Below are 14,504 nucleotides of genomic sequence, written 5' to 3' on the forward strand. Positions count from 1 at the left end.
CGAAATCAATCGAGTGGCCTTAGTTGGTTTGCTTGCCACTAAGGTAAAAAAATTGTGTACGTTTGTTTGAGCTATTGACGGTGGTGGTGGTGGTGGTCGACTGTCATCATCAACATCGCGAGCACTGCGAGTCTATTAACCCTATATACCAAAGAGGAAAGTGTTTGTATGAATGTAAAAAAACAACAACAACATTGTCGTATGAGGGGGTATCAAAAGTGAAAAAATCATATTTTAAACAAAACAAGGATACCGAACTGCCGATTGTAATTTGTGCCTAAATTGAAATTCTAATACAAATTCGTCTAATCTTTACACCATCGACTGATCATAAAACAATTGCCATATCGTGATTTCAACATACAGTAAAAAACATGATCATACAAGAGCCTGTGCAGGTATAGAATTTTGCGGTCTATATAAATGTGTAACATTTGTTAAGTATTGTTCTTATTTTCTTAGGCTGCCATATGGCATTGTCTCAATCACTATGATCACAAGGATGCTGTATTTTTGGCTGAACGTTTATGCTCCGAAGGTTAGTGGAAAATATTGTATGATATGATATAGAAACTCTTATTATAGGTAATCGATAAATGATAAATTGAAATCTAAGTAATAGTCATGTAAAATAGAATGTTTACAAAGTTATCTGATCTTGCAAGAACTTGAACCACATGAAGGAATATTAAGTGTGAGTATTTAGAAAAAAACTCGACATTCTGCGGTTCCATATATAAAGTCATATAGGTAGCTGCATCAAGTTCCGAAAATACCCTCATCGTTGGTCTAGATCTTCAATATATTATTACCTTATCAATCGGTTCTAGGATCAAGATTGATATGAATTGTGTAATGTTAGTGGGCCTGCTACTACAGAAATTTTAATTATGTGACAACATATTGACAGAGACAGAGAAGAGACCTGCGATATTCGATTCTCTTTAAAAAAATATATATTTATTTCATCACGAGTCCTTTGTAAACAAATGTTCACTGGATCATAACAGAAAGCTGTAAATGTTAAAGCAGAATTTTTAAATTTAGCTTAGATTTGGAATGAATTGTACAAAATTATATATGCAGCAGTCTGAAGCTAAATCAATTTAAACCATATTAAACGCACGTAATACAAGTATCCATTCCTTAACATGGGCAAAATTTCGATTGTGACTGGCAAATGCAGGGTCATTAATGCATCATTTACATGAAATGGAATACAAATGTATGATGGGTTTATATTCAATTCTGCACCTTTCTGTAGGATTCTATAGTCCTTGTAACCTATAAATGGAATACACCATTTGACTTATTTATGTATTTTACTTTTGCAAAATTATAGATATTTTTTCTTTCCCCGTTACTACAGTTTGGGGTATGGTTATCCGGAATGACATACACTTTTGCCCAGACATCCAATACGTCATACCGTAAGACCTCAACAGACTAAATAGCAGCAGGTCTGACACAGCTACATACTCGGTAAATCAAGCCAACGATGAATATTGTCAAAATGGAGTCCGTAATGAACATCACTCAGCATCAACCCAGTGACTCAGAAAATGCCTCCCTAGGTCCACTAGAATAACTCTAGCTCAACTCAGACTTGGTTGGAGCACAATCTTAAATAATTATAAATCCAGAATTATTTCTGGCTCATGCGATCAGTACCCAAACTGCCACAGCACTCCTCATGACAAATCGTTTATTTTTTGCCAAGTCAGGCCCACAGAATTATGCCCTGTGGACCTCTGGGTTAGAACAATAATCACATATAAATACACTGGTGGTGCAACTTAAAATACAAGGCTAATAAATACCGCTTAACTTTTTCAAATATAAAGATTTCGTTTTGGTTTTTTCAGTTTTAAATCGGGTACTTTATTCAATTAAAACAATCGTTAATGCAAAATTTGAAATAATTTTATGAAATAAATAATATTTTATGGGTAAGAGGGGCGGTCGCAGCGGTCTTCATCTTGCAAATCAAAATTGCCGGTTCTAAATTTCTTAAACCAATTGCGGTCCTAATGTTCGTAGTACCACTCCCGTAAACGGTGCAAATCTCGTATGCAGTGTCCTTTGCACCATTGGCTTTTTTAAAGCAATGAAGCGTAACATGACGTAAATGCTTCTTGTGGTTCTCCACATTGAACGGGGCAGAAACAATTTTAAAAGAGGCTTTGTCAACAACGAAACTTTGAAAGAGCTCTGGTACGACTGAAACCGATGCCATAAACGGCTAAGACATAAGCCTGCATGTTTATATAAGTATAGCCAGTCAGACTCATCCATAGCGTGGCGCGGAAGAAACTTATGGGACAACCTAACCAACCGAGATCATAATATATCTCGGATGAATTAAAAATAAATATTTAAGACTCAGGCATGGGAATAATTACCGTGAGAAAGTCCATAGTATTGCAAGGGTACTGGTAATAATGGTATCGGGCTGTTTTTTTTTTTATAGAGTTCGATATATTTACGAGATTTATGAAGTAATAAATCGGATTGTTTATACAAATATGTAGGAACCATAGCTCCCTTCGCTGAAGAAAACATACACCAAAACATGTTAATGATGGGTTGTGGGTTGTGTGTTAATGATGGAGTTTTATAATGGTCAACACAAACCTCCTATAGAAAAACTTTGGAGTATCATAGATACCAAAATAAAAGGGTTTCACAAACAAACAGATATAGGCTCTTCCAAAGCTTCAGGATGCAAGGAATAGTATACCCAAGGATCAAATTAAGCATTTTATTGATACAATTTCTCGTAGGTAAAAAAATTATAGTTATGCCATCTAGTCGTCAGATAATGTAAGGGTCTGAAAAGCCCCCTGAAACCATGATTAGCAAACTCTCTTAAACCTTGCAACTCAACTTGACGACTATTTACAAAAGTTTGTCTTTCAGAGTTTATTAAGTTGGACACACAATAATGATGCGAACACACAATGATTTAATGGTCTTGTATTGTGCCAATAATTGAGTTAGTTTCAACGACGTGTTATTAGAGTTTGCACTTCATTTCGTTCGAGTTTGAAGTGGAGCATTCCTGACAGAATTATTCTACCAGATGTTGCCGTCCTTTGGCTCACATGCCCTCTATTATGTTAATCTTGCTCGAATTACAGAATCCGTTTGGGTATTATACGTTCTATTCAACCAAACTGATCTGAGAAGACTAGGGGCAGCCAAATAACAGAATCATTAACCAAAAAGTTTCAATTCTTCGGAATAATATGATCAAACGATCAACAGGGCATTCTTCGATGACAACTATATGGGTTAGTCTGAACCCGAGCTGAATAAAAATAAATGAAATATCTTATGGAGCAATGAAATGAAGATAGATTTTTCTGTTTAGTAACGACTACTGCCTAGGTGTAAGACGCCCCAAGAGGAAAAAATCATATATTGTTTGCCAGAAATGCAGTTAAACATGGATGTCGAGGCGGAGGTGACAACCTAATGGTATGAAGATGATTTTTCTGGTATGGCCTTCATTCAATATTTCAATTACAAATCCAGCGGCCCATTTTGAATACTAAAACATATTGACGACAGCAGATCAATAAAATGTGCTGATTTTTCTATCGCGTTTAGAAATTTATTTATATTAAAGATTTACACTAAGATTGAATTTCGTTTTACAGTGTAAACATTTCTTGAATTGAACGGAAACTATGCATACTAAAGTGTGTACTTATTATTTTGGACATTTGTGTATTTACTAGTCTTCTACATATTTAGTATCGAATAATGTTCAACATTTTACTGGATAGTCTGCCGAATTCTTAGGAGAGAGACAGGTAAGAAAGTTAAAAAAGGGGAAGTATTCAAAAGATAATCATAAAATGCAGGAAAAAGAGCTTAGGAAAGTTTGCAGGAGTAAAACCCGGGTTTGATGTTTAAAATTAAAAATTAATTAAAAATACAAAACATTATCATAATTATTTTTTATTATTAAAAAATCTTAAACAATGATATTAAACAATTTCAATTTACTTTATTTACAGTGGAGACAGACGAAACAATTTTCATCTTAGCCACAAGTTATTACCGATCCAATCTCATTCACCAAACATACTGGTTGTTGCGTGAAAAATCTCGTCGTTCCCCTCAATGTCGTTTCCTGCAAGCCAAATGTGCTTACCAACTAAAGAAATACTCCGAAGCTGAATGTGCTCTAACCAGCAATGGATTTGGCGATATGAAAAACAGTTTTGAAGATATTGTAAAGGAGTTTGGCGAAATTGCATGCTTCGTTTTACAGTTGATAGCACAGATATGCGTTAAGACGGAACGTAATAAAATTGCCACAATGGCACTGCGGAAGGCGCTTAAATTAAATCCATTTATGTGGCAAGCCTTTGCTGATCTATGTCAATTGGGCGAATATCCAGATGCCAACAGTATATTTCAAATTCCCAATACTGATATTTTCAACACCTGCCAAGGCAATATGAATACCAGTTCGATGATTCTCTTTGGTGGCGGAGGTGGGGGAAGCTTGAACGAATGTGCTAGTATGAATTATTCAAATTTCGGTCCAGCAAATTCCACAGATGGCGGCTTTGTTAGTCAATTGTGTAATAGTTCAAATTATATACTCTCCACACCCGTAGAACAGCAAATCCAACCACCAACTAATAACAATGGCCTCGGCGCATTACAGAATTTGACCACACCAAATAATAATAACAACAACCTAAATAGTTCCATATCGATGCTAAGGGGTAACACGACTGGAATGAGTTGTGTTGGCAATGGTCTAAATCAAAATCAACAGAATGCCAGCATGATGATGTTGGACGACACTCCGGTCGGTTATACAACAAACGCCGATCAAACAAGCGGTCTGATGAGTACACAGGGCGATGGTGGTGGTGCTGGTACACCATTCCGCAAACAATTCAAATATTTGTCAGCTATGTCACCAACAACGCCCAGCTTCGGTGTTCTGCCCATAAACAGTCCGTGTGGTGGCGATTCATCGTTTTTGGGTAGTTTCAGTGGTGCTGGTCACACACAATCAAATCTCAACATAACCAACTCCCCATTGCCGCAGACATTGGCCGAAGTCAATCAGGAGCAGAAAGTTATTGGTAAAAAAATGAAGGGCCATGTTAGTAGCTTGATAAATCGTAAGGATACATCATCAAATTCAGGAAGTGGAAGCAAGCCGGCTGTGTTTACACAAACGGGAAATATAACACCACGGACTCCGAATAATACAGGAAATGCTTCCAGCGGTAAGTTAGCATCGTTTAAATTAAAAAAAAATCATTGAACTTAGGTCGAAATCTTAAATGCGGGTTTGTTTTCTACTTCAATAAATGTGCACTTTATTTCAGAGTAAAAATATAATGGTATCAACAGTATAATTTCGTACTATCAACAGTATAATTTTATGCCATTATATTTTATAAAAAACATATTGAATAATTTTAGCTTTTTGGGTCCCTCAATTTAAAATCTTTCTCTGCTTGGTTCCAACTGCGCATTCGTCGCAAGGTCATTTATTCTATTGATTCTAATTCTGACACCTCTTAATTAGATCCAAACATATCTGCATCAGTCGTAAAAACTGCTTCGGAAAAAAATTCCTTTAAAATGTGGACGTTCCGCCATATATCGGCTATAACATCAAATGTTTTCGATAACTTCAACTGAAATTTTTAAATGACAATCTTGAATTGTGTGGTGTTGGAATTATGTAAAAATATTAAAGGGTCTCATCAAAATTGCTGTACTCGGTTATATTTTTTCTGTACACATTTCCTTATAAAGATGGTTTTTTCCTTATAAAGACAATTATTAAAGAATAATAATGTTTTTATTCCCTACACAGGTACAAATATTCCTAATGCAGCGGTGAGACGTAGTTCACGTCTCTTTAGTCATAGTGGATATTCCGTAAAAGAAAACAACAAATCGCCAAATATATCGAATAAATTTGTGCAGCCCCGTTCACCTCCACGCAAAACTAAAGCTCGTATGGGTAAAATATGTCTTAACAATGAACTGATTGAAGACAAATCCAACAGCAATCAAGCGAATAGCGAAAAAATTTCAGATAAAAATCTGCGCAAAGACAAAGAAAAAGTCGAGACCATAACATCAGCGCAATCGGCAACGAATCGCACATCCGACGATGTCAAAGTGCAACTGAACAATAGTTTAAACAATGCCCAGACTATGGCTCATCATTTACTTTCGTTAAAGAAACAATCTGCCGATGGTCTGATGGCGTTACTTCGAGATTTGGGCGAGGGCTATAAGCTGTTGGCCCATTTTCAATGTAAAGCCTGTATTAAACATCTAGAGTCGACAATTCCAAAACATCATTTTTCATCAAGTTGGGTACAATCGCTGATCGGCATGTCACACTATGAGCTGCGGGAATATGAAAACGCAGTGGCAATATTTAAACGTATACACGAACAGGAGCCATATCGCCTCGACTACATGGAAATATACTCCTCCTCACTGTGGCATCTGCAGAAAGAAGTTAGCCTATCTGCCTTGGCTCAAGATTTAATAAATCAAAATAAAACATCGCCCATAACTTGGTGTGTGGCTGGAAATTGTTTTTCGTTGCATAAGGAGCACGAGACTGCCATTAAGTTCTTTAAGAGGGCCGTACAAGTGGATCCTGAGTTTGTCTACAGCTATACATTGTTGGGTCATGAGTTGGTGTTGACCGAAGAACTCGACAAGGCTATGGATTACTTCCGTGCCGCAGTTGTCAGAGACCCACGTCATTATAATGCCTGGTTTGGCATTGGCACAATATACTCCAAGCAGGAAAAATACGAACTGGCAGAGTTACATTACATCAAAGCACTGAAAATCAATCCCCAAAACTCTGTTATTCTTGTGCACATTGGAGCTATGCAATACTTTATGCAGAAAAAGGAACAGGCATTACAAACTCTTAATACTGCTGCCACCCTAGATCCTAAGAATCCATTGGCCCGCTTCCACCGGGGCTCAATTTATTTCTCATTAGGTCGACATCAAGAAGCCCTCAAAGAACTCGAAGAACTGAAAGAAATCGTGCCTAAGGAGTCAGTTGTGTTCTACTTAATTGGAAAAATTCACAAAACCTTAGGCAACGTAGATTCAGCCTTAATGCACTTTAGCTGGGCCACAGATTTAGATCCCAAAGGAGCCAATAATCAAATAAAGGATGCCTTTGATTCAATGTCAAATCCCTGCTGTCCCTCTACCATGAATGAGCCTGGATTGGATGCCGACTTAGAACCTATTTCGGAGCGTTCAGACGAATCAACACAAGCTCAAGACGTCAACTATGATAGCGATTTTTAAAGCCACAAAAAAAAAATGACTGACCGTGCATAAATTCATGTTGGCCCAAAGGGTGTGGTTTAAAAAATACAACTTGTAATATTGTTTTCTTTATGCTTTCGTTTACTTCCTTTTTTGTTGATTCTTATTATTAATACAATTATGATTATTATAATATATTTAGTTTATTCCATGGGCCCCCATCATTTTATGTGTATTTTGAGCTATGTAAAACATTATCTAATTAATTAGAAACAACTTATGATTATAATTTCTTGCTATTTCTATATACCATCATAAACAACTATATAATAAACTAAATAAAATAAAAGTAAAATGAAAAAGAAAAAACAATTGTAATATTTGGTAAATTGTAATCATTGTCGGTCTATCGTCGATTGCATCGAATTCAAATCTATTTACGATTGCAATTAAAGGAATAAAGGATCATCTTGTCATTTTCAATGGAAATTACTATAAACTTTATTTGCATAATATATTCAAAAATAAATAAATAATAAAATCTGAAGTAGTAGTATTTTAATTTAAAACACAAACAACAACATAAATTCACTGAAATACAAAAACTGCAAAAAAAAAACAAGAAACATTAGCATGTAAAACCAAAAAATCTAATGTTTTATTTATAATAAAATAAAAAGTAATTATTATGTTCGAAAATTGTATTTGTTTATTTGTAATTGAATTGAAGTAGAATTACAGAAAAAGTGAAAGTAGACACAACTTTAGATTTGGCGCCATGTGCTAAGTTTTTTCTTTAAAGTTAAAAGTTGCTTTCGTCGGAAAATAATACCTTTTGCCAGAATTTGGGGGTATTTTTATGAATTCATTAGCGAAGTTTTTTCTTTCCTCCGAAATGTTTTAGCATAACCACAGAGATGACATTATGGCACGAACTTGTGATGCTGATCCTCAAAGGTTATGGCTATGTTACCTTGTTTCTTATTTGTGCCAGATAGATTTTTTATAGTGGATCAAAGTTTATGCAAACCAGTTTCGCAGTTATTTCCATGATTGACCTATTTTTCACGACAGTGCTGATTTACGAGAACGTTTATCTCTTCCGTCAGGGAAGCAATCTTTGGGTCAACATGACAGGTTTGCCGCAGTTGGTTTCGAAGTCATCCAGTAGCTGTGGGATAATCTGGCCTAAACTTGGGAATTCTCCCTGCAGGGATATATCGCTTAGCCGCCGGAGTGATGGCACTTGAGGGTGCCTGCTGATGACTAACTGGCATTGTCAAGATCATTTGAGTGGCTTTACCATAGTTCACAAATGTGCGCGTATCAAGCTACACAAAGTCGATGTGATCTGAAGCAAGGGCCACATGTGTCTGCCAGGATTTTGTGGCTATAAGCGACTAGCTAACAATGGTGATAACAGGGGAGCTGGTCTGGCTGTGGGATAATCTGGTCTAAACTTGGGAATTCTCCCTGCAGGGATATATCGCTTAGCCGCCGGAGTGATGGCACTTGAGGGTGCCGGCTGATGACTAACTGGCATTGTCAAGATCATTTGAGTGGCTTTACCATAGTTCACAAATGTGCACGTATCCAGCTACACAAAGTCGATGTGATCTGAAGCAAGGGCCACATGTGTCTGCCAGGATGTTGTGGCTATAAGCGACTAGCTAACAATGGTGATAACAGGGGAGCTGGAGCAGTTGGCAACTATTCTTTGGGGGAACATTCATTTATTTCAGCGAATTCCGAGACGTCTATCTGGTCTGTAATGCTTAGCCAGCGACGGTCTTGTACTAGGTGTGAAAACGATATTTCATGATTGGCATTTAAATTGTCAATGACCATTCGACTATTACCCAACAATAGATGCTTGATGGAGGTTTGAAAGCGATGCTGTTTACTGAAGGAATGTAGACATTGAAGATCTCTAGTTCATTGTCTACTTGGCTGGCTAGTGACAGAACATATGTTCCATAAGATTTGGAGGCGCGTCGGTCCTTTGCGCAGCTTTTCCAATTTGAAAGACCATGCTCCGAGATGTTATCTTGCACTTGATCTTTCCATCGAATTCGTGGCCTTCCCCTTATATCGAAAATAAAGTAAACTATCAGACAAATCGATGTGAAGGTCGTTTCCACGACCATTCGTTAAGCACTTCAAAATTGAATATTGAGGCGTTCGAAAGCTTATTATTGCAAGTGTATAGGCACATCGATTCAGTTAGTCGGTAATACATTCGAAATCGAAATAAAATTGTCTTTTCAAGATTTTTTGCAATATATTTTTTATTAAAATAAGTTATGCCTTACCGAATTTGTCGACTGGGAGATATCGAGCAAGTTTTTTTTCATTGTCCAGAAATTCAATAACTAATCACTATTCATTGATCGCTTTCAAATTCGTACTCCACGATTGGGTGCCTTACGTTAGGGATGTACGGTTGTTAGTAACAACCGTCCACTCGGAGACTATTGTCCATTGTGGTCAACCTTTATACAATGCCTAGGATTTGGTTGGGGTCTATTTTAGAAAAGAAGGCTAGATTATCAATTTCATAGCTTTCAAACTGTTTATGTCTTCTGCCAATCTGCGACAATTGTTTCTGTTCAATTGTTTCTAGCTCTTCTTCGTCCTTGCATAGACGACAGTGATCCTCTCCGCTGAAGTCCCATTTCGAAGTGAGAGATCTAATCTTGCAGTGACCTGTTATGATCCCCACAATGATTTTGATCTCTCTCTTATTATTCTAGAGAATTTAGGCCAGATAACTTTTGAGATTCTGCAACCAGGTTCTCACCGTAGAACAAGCGGATTTTGCCAATGAAATAGCCAATGGGTTGTTGCACATATCTCTCAATCGGAAGATTGGACGGTGAGCCTCCTCGAACAAGCTCGTCGACTATCTCGTTCGCTTCTATGTCAGTATGTCCTTGAACCCAATATAAGTTAACTATCTGTCGTGTATCATTCAGAGCGGACTTGCAATCAAGAACTATTTTTGAGTTTATAGTACACGACTTCAAAGCCTTGAGGGCCGCCTGACTATCAACATGCATATTCACCGGTCCAGTATTGTCGGCAGTAAGTGTTTTTACTATCACGGCCGCTTTCGTGATTGCAAGGATTTCCTACAGTAAACGCCTGCACCAGTGCCTTCCTCCATCTTTGACCCGTCTGTGAAAAATAACAGACCTAGGTAAAGAGCCACTAGTCCAGGATTCCCTACTAGGCAACTCTACTATGATGTCATTAAAGTCTCTATGAAAGCAAACATAGTCACTAATGTGAGTACTTCTCAAAGCCGGTCGCTGTACTGAATTTAATTTTGCCAGCAGTATCTTTTTTATTGACCCCTGCCACCATACAAGGTAACCATAAGTAAGAATGGGGAGTACGACCGTCACATACAACCAATGTGTGATCTTCGGTATTAGTCTCCAGCTCTTTACTGTGGACTTCTTACAGGTGTAGAGTGATATTAGTCCTTTCTTAGAGCGTTCCTCAACATTCCTATTCCTCGTTAATTTGCGGGCAAGGATTGTACCAAGGTATTTAGCTTCTTCTGAAAGAGATAGGGTCACGCCTACTAAAAATGGCAAGCGGAAGTTTGGGATCTTACGTTTCTTAGTGAAGAGCACCAATTCCGTCTTGGGATTATACCAAGACTCTTGGCGTGTGCCCAGTTGGACAGAGTTGGAAGGGCGCTCTCCATAATATCTGAAATGGTCGTTAGAAATTTCCCACAAACCAGCAAGACTACATCATCGTCTATTTTAATATGGTCGTACTCCATAGAAGAGGAGATAATACTCCTCCCTGTGGTGTGCCTCTGCTGAGAGATTTCCTCACGGAACTCTCTCCTAAGGATGAGTCGATAATTCTGCTTTCCAGCATTTTATCAATCCAGTCCGTTAGCAGTGAGGGGATACTGAGCTTACGAGAACAGAACGGATGGCCTCTAGCTTCACATTGTTGAAAGCTCCCTCGATATCGAGGAACGCTGCCAAGGTGTAGGCAATGCGTCCAACCACCTCATGTATGGCCGTATCCACTGATTTGCCTTTCATGTATGCATGCTGGGAATTGCTAAGTTTACGTTGATCAATAGTATTTCTAATTTCTGAGTCTAGTAACCTTTCTAGAGTCTTGAGTAGAAAGGAAGAGAGACTAATCGGTCTTTAGTCCTTTGGTAGCGTATAACTCGGTTTACCGGCTTTCGGGATGAAGGTCACTCTTACCTCTTTCCATAGACTATGTATGTACGATAGAAGTAGGCAAGATGTCTATTACATCACATACACATACCCATCCTTAGAAACCTTGTGAACTGACATTTTTGAAAACTGCAGACAATCGAATTAAAATTAAAACAAATTAAGTGCAATACATAATATTTTATTTGTAATTAATACAATCAATTATTATTATTATTGTTATTATTTTAATATGTGCTTTTGTTTTGTATAAAATGAAAACTATCCGCAATTTTGTTTTATGAATAATGAGAGAAAAGTAGAGGGATATATATATATATATATATATCAAAAATGAGATATTTCTTCATATAAACGTTATTTACAAAGTGTGTGTGGGTAGTATTTCTAATTTTTCTTTTGTTGTTTTATGTGGGTGTGTGATTTTGTAGCTACGTTACAATTAATTAAATACTTAAATGTAAATATATATTTTTTATTTTACACATGTATGTATATATCTCCTCTATGCAGATTAAAATTATAGATATTTATGGTTGTACATAACATAATATCAAAAACAAATAAATTTTATATATTTTTTTTAAATTTATTACAATCATCAATCAAATCGTTTTTTAAATTATATTATTTTTATTATTATTAGATGCTGTTATACAATAATAGATTGAAACATGTTCTTGGTTGGTTCCTTATATTAGTTTTAATGCTATTTTTTAAATTAATATTTACACATAAAGTATTTTGTTGCTTTATATATTGTATATGTATATTGAATATACTAGGCTTGGCTTATAGAATATGATGTAAAAATAAAATAAAAATAAAAAAACATAGTGTAAACACAATTTTTGCTATTTTAGTACGAGAGAAAAACAAAAAGAAATGGGAGAACATACAGTTAATTACAAACATCTACAAAAATAATATTAAGTTGATTGGTTGCTTGCTTACATGTACAAAAACAAACAAAAAATTACTTTTTGTGTTCAAAACATTTGCTATTATTTTTTCTTCTGGTTTAAGTATGTGTTATTTATTAGTTTAATTGTTTTTTTTTTTGTTTTTTTTTTTTATAAATATAAAATACATTTTCCTTTAAATTACAGTAGATATTGTTACAAAAACAAAAAATTATGTTTTCAAGTTTTTGTTTGTGTGTGTTTAGGTTTAAATTGTTTTTAGCGAACCTTTACTTAGTTTTCAGCTTAAAATCTAAACGAAAAAAATTCTTAAAATTATTATTACTTAAAATTATGCTAAAAAAGTTTATATCTTTTTTTATTGTTTCTTCTTAAAAATGTTAACACTTAATTTATAGCATTTATATCTAATGTTTTCATTTATTTCTTATAACATAATTTAAGCAATTGTTTCACATTTCTTCTTCTCTGTTTGCTTCTCTTTTTTCTATGAGTTTTTATTTTACTTACTTTTTATTTATTTCTTTTTTTCTAATTTATAAAACTGTATTTTCCGCTTAATTGTACTAAACTCCTCATTTTGTTGTTGTTGATTAACTTAATTGCTAATGAAATAATTTAAGATTTTGTTTGTTTGTTTCTTTGTTTTATATATGCATATAATTATATATTTTTTGTAGATAATTGCATTATAAATATAATTGCAGAAATGAATTGTTGGGGTAAATTATGGTTTCTTTGTAGTTGTTGTTTTTTTCTTCAATAATTATTTGTTTTTTCTCTTTTGCCCTATATCTGCTTAGAATGAATTTTAATTTGATTTCTATTACTTTTTAGTTTCTTTCAATTTAATTTTAGAATTAATTTCGGTTTTATTTACAATTTAAGATTTTTAAATAAAGCAATATTTCAAATAAATACGTATCTTCCTGTAGAAGAATTAAAACATACTTCCAACAAGTTGTTGTAGAACAGAAAGAAGATGTCGTCTCTGCTTTTTTATCTTTTTGTTATTTCAATTAAATATTCAGATATTTTCTGTTGAAATTTAATGATTCCATTTGTAATTCGAATTATGAAATTTCGAATTCAAAACATAACAGAATAATGAGTTTTATTTTTCGAATTTAAAGTGTAACTTTTAAATTAGAAATGAAAAAAAAAAATAATGGAAATAAAATGTTTTGGCAAAAATAGAAATGGACATCGTTGTAGGTCACTGCAAGATCGGATTTCCTACATCCACAAAGACAATTCCCATCTATTCGAAGTCGCACATCCTTTTGCAGAGTAAAAGACATCGACTTTTCGCCAGTTATGAGATATACACTCTAACGATATTTCATTTACTAAAGCACTGGTGAAAATCTCACGTTTATTTTCTTTTTTTTATAGTTTGGCCGGAGGAGAAATAAAAATCAATAGCATTTGTTTTTATTTTCCTCTGACCTCAAGCCAAACTATTAAAAAAAGAAAATAAAAAGTCCAAAGGTCAACTATATCAATTACAATAAACTCACGTTTATATGAAATAAAACGGGACTATATACATATATAGATCTGAATCGATCAAAGGATAATAAACATGCCCAGACAGTCGGCACGGCCGGCCGCATGACGTTGAAAGAGAAACTATTCAACAAACGTTATGATGATTTTTTTGTTTGTTTCGAAAGATACACTTATTTGAAATACAGCTTTATAGTATTTGATTAGTTTTTAGAGAGGGTGGATGATTTTAATAACATTTCATTTATGACTTACATAGCTTTTTCTTCTGTATTATTTGTTTCTTTTACAATAATATATTACAAATCGATCTTCAATAAATAACAAAACATCCATAAACAAAATCATTATTTTGTGATAATAATAAAAAATAATACCCATTTCGGAAACATATAAGAAGAAGGTTTGCTGCGTGTGTATATCAGTGAAGAACAAATCAAGGTTGGAAGCCAATTTGAGATGAATAAAAAAGGAGGGGAAAAAAGGAAGCATTTAAATTACACACAAATATTGTTCTGAACGTTTTTTTTTCTTTCCAATGACACACAAAAAG

General features: G+C 34.9%; 1 protein-coding gene across 1 annotated transcript; it reads left to right on the forward strand.

Moving 5' to 3' along the window:
* The first annotated feature begins 339 nt into the window (after positions 1-339).
* LOC133337607 (cell division cycle protein 27 homolog) lies at positions 340-7,343 on the forward strand. Its single transcript, XM_061545819.1, has 4 exons — positions 340-398; positions 463-538; positions 4,026-5,261; positions 5,861-7,343. The coding sequence occupies exons 1-4, from the start codon at positions 375-377 to the stop codon at positions 7,339-7,341; spliced, it is 2,817 nt and encodes a 938-aa protein (XP_061401803.1). The 5' UTR covers positions 340-374; the 3' UTR covers positions 7,342-7,343.
* The last annotated feature ends 7,161 nt before the right edge of the window (positions 7,344-14,504 follow it).

Source organism: Musca vetustissima, unplaced genomic scaffold, assembly GCF_032173495.1.
Source record: "Musca vetustissima isolate MV318-11 ecotype Yass unplaced genomic scaffold, APGP_CSIRO_Mvet_v1 utg77871, whole genome shotgun sequence".
Lineage (NCBI taxonomy): Eukaryota > Metazoa > Arthropoda > Insecta > Diptera > Muscidae > Musca > Musca vetustissima.

Excerpts from the sequence above, each read along its gene's own strand:
- LOC133337607 (XM_061545819.1), top strand. The coding sequence starts at position 375 with ATGATCATACAAGAGCCTGTGCAG. Across the intron at positions 539-4,025 it reads TGAACGTTTATGCTCCGAAG|TGGAGACAGACGAAACAATT; the intron begins GTTAGTGGAAAA and ends CTTTATTTACAG. Across the intron at positions 5,262-5,860 it reads TACAGGAAATGCTTCCAGCG|GTACAAATATTCCTAATGCA; the intron begins GTAAGTTAGCAT and ends TTCCCTACACAG.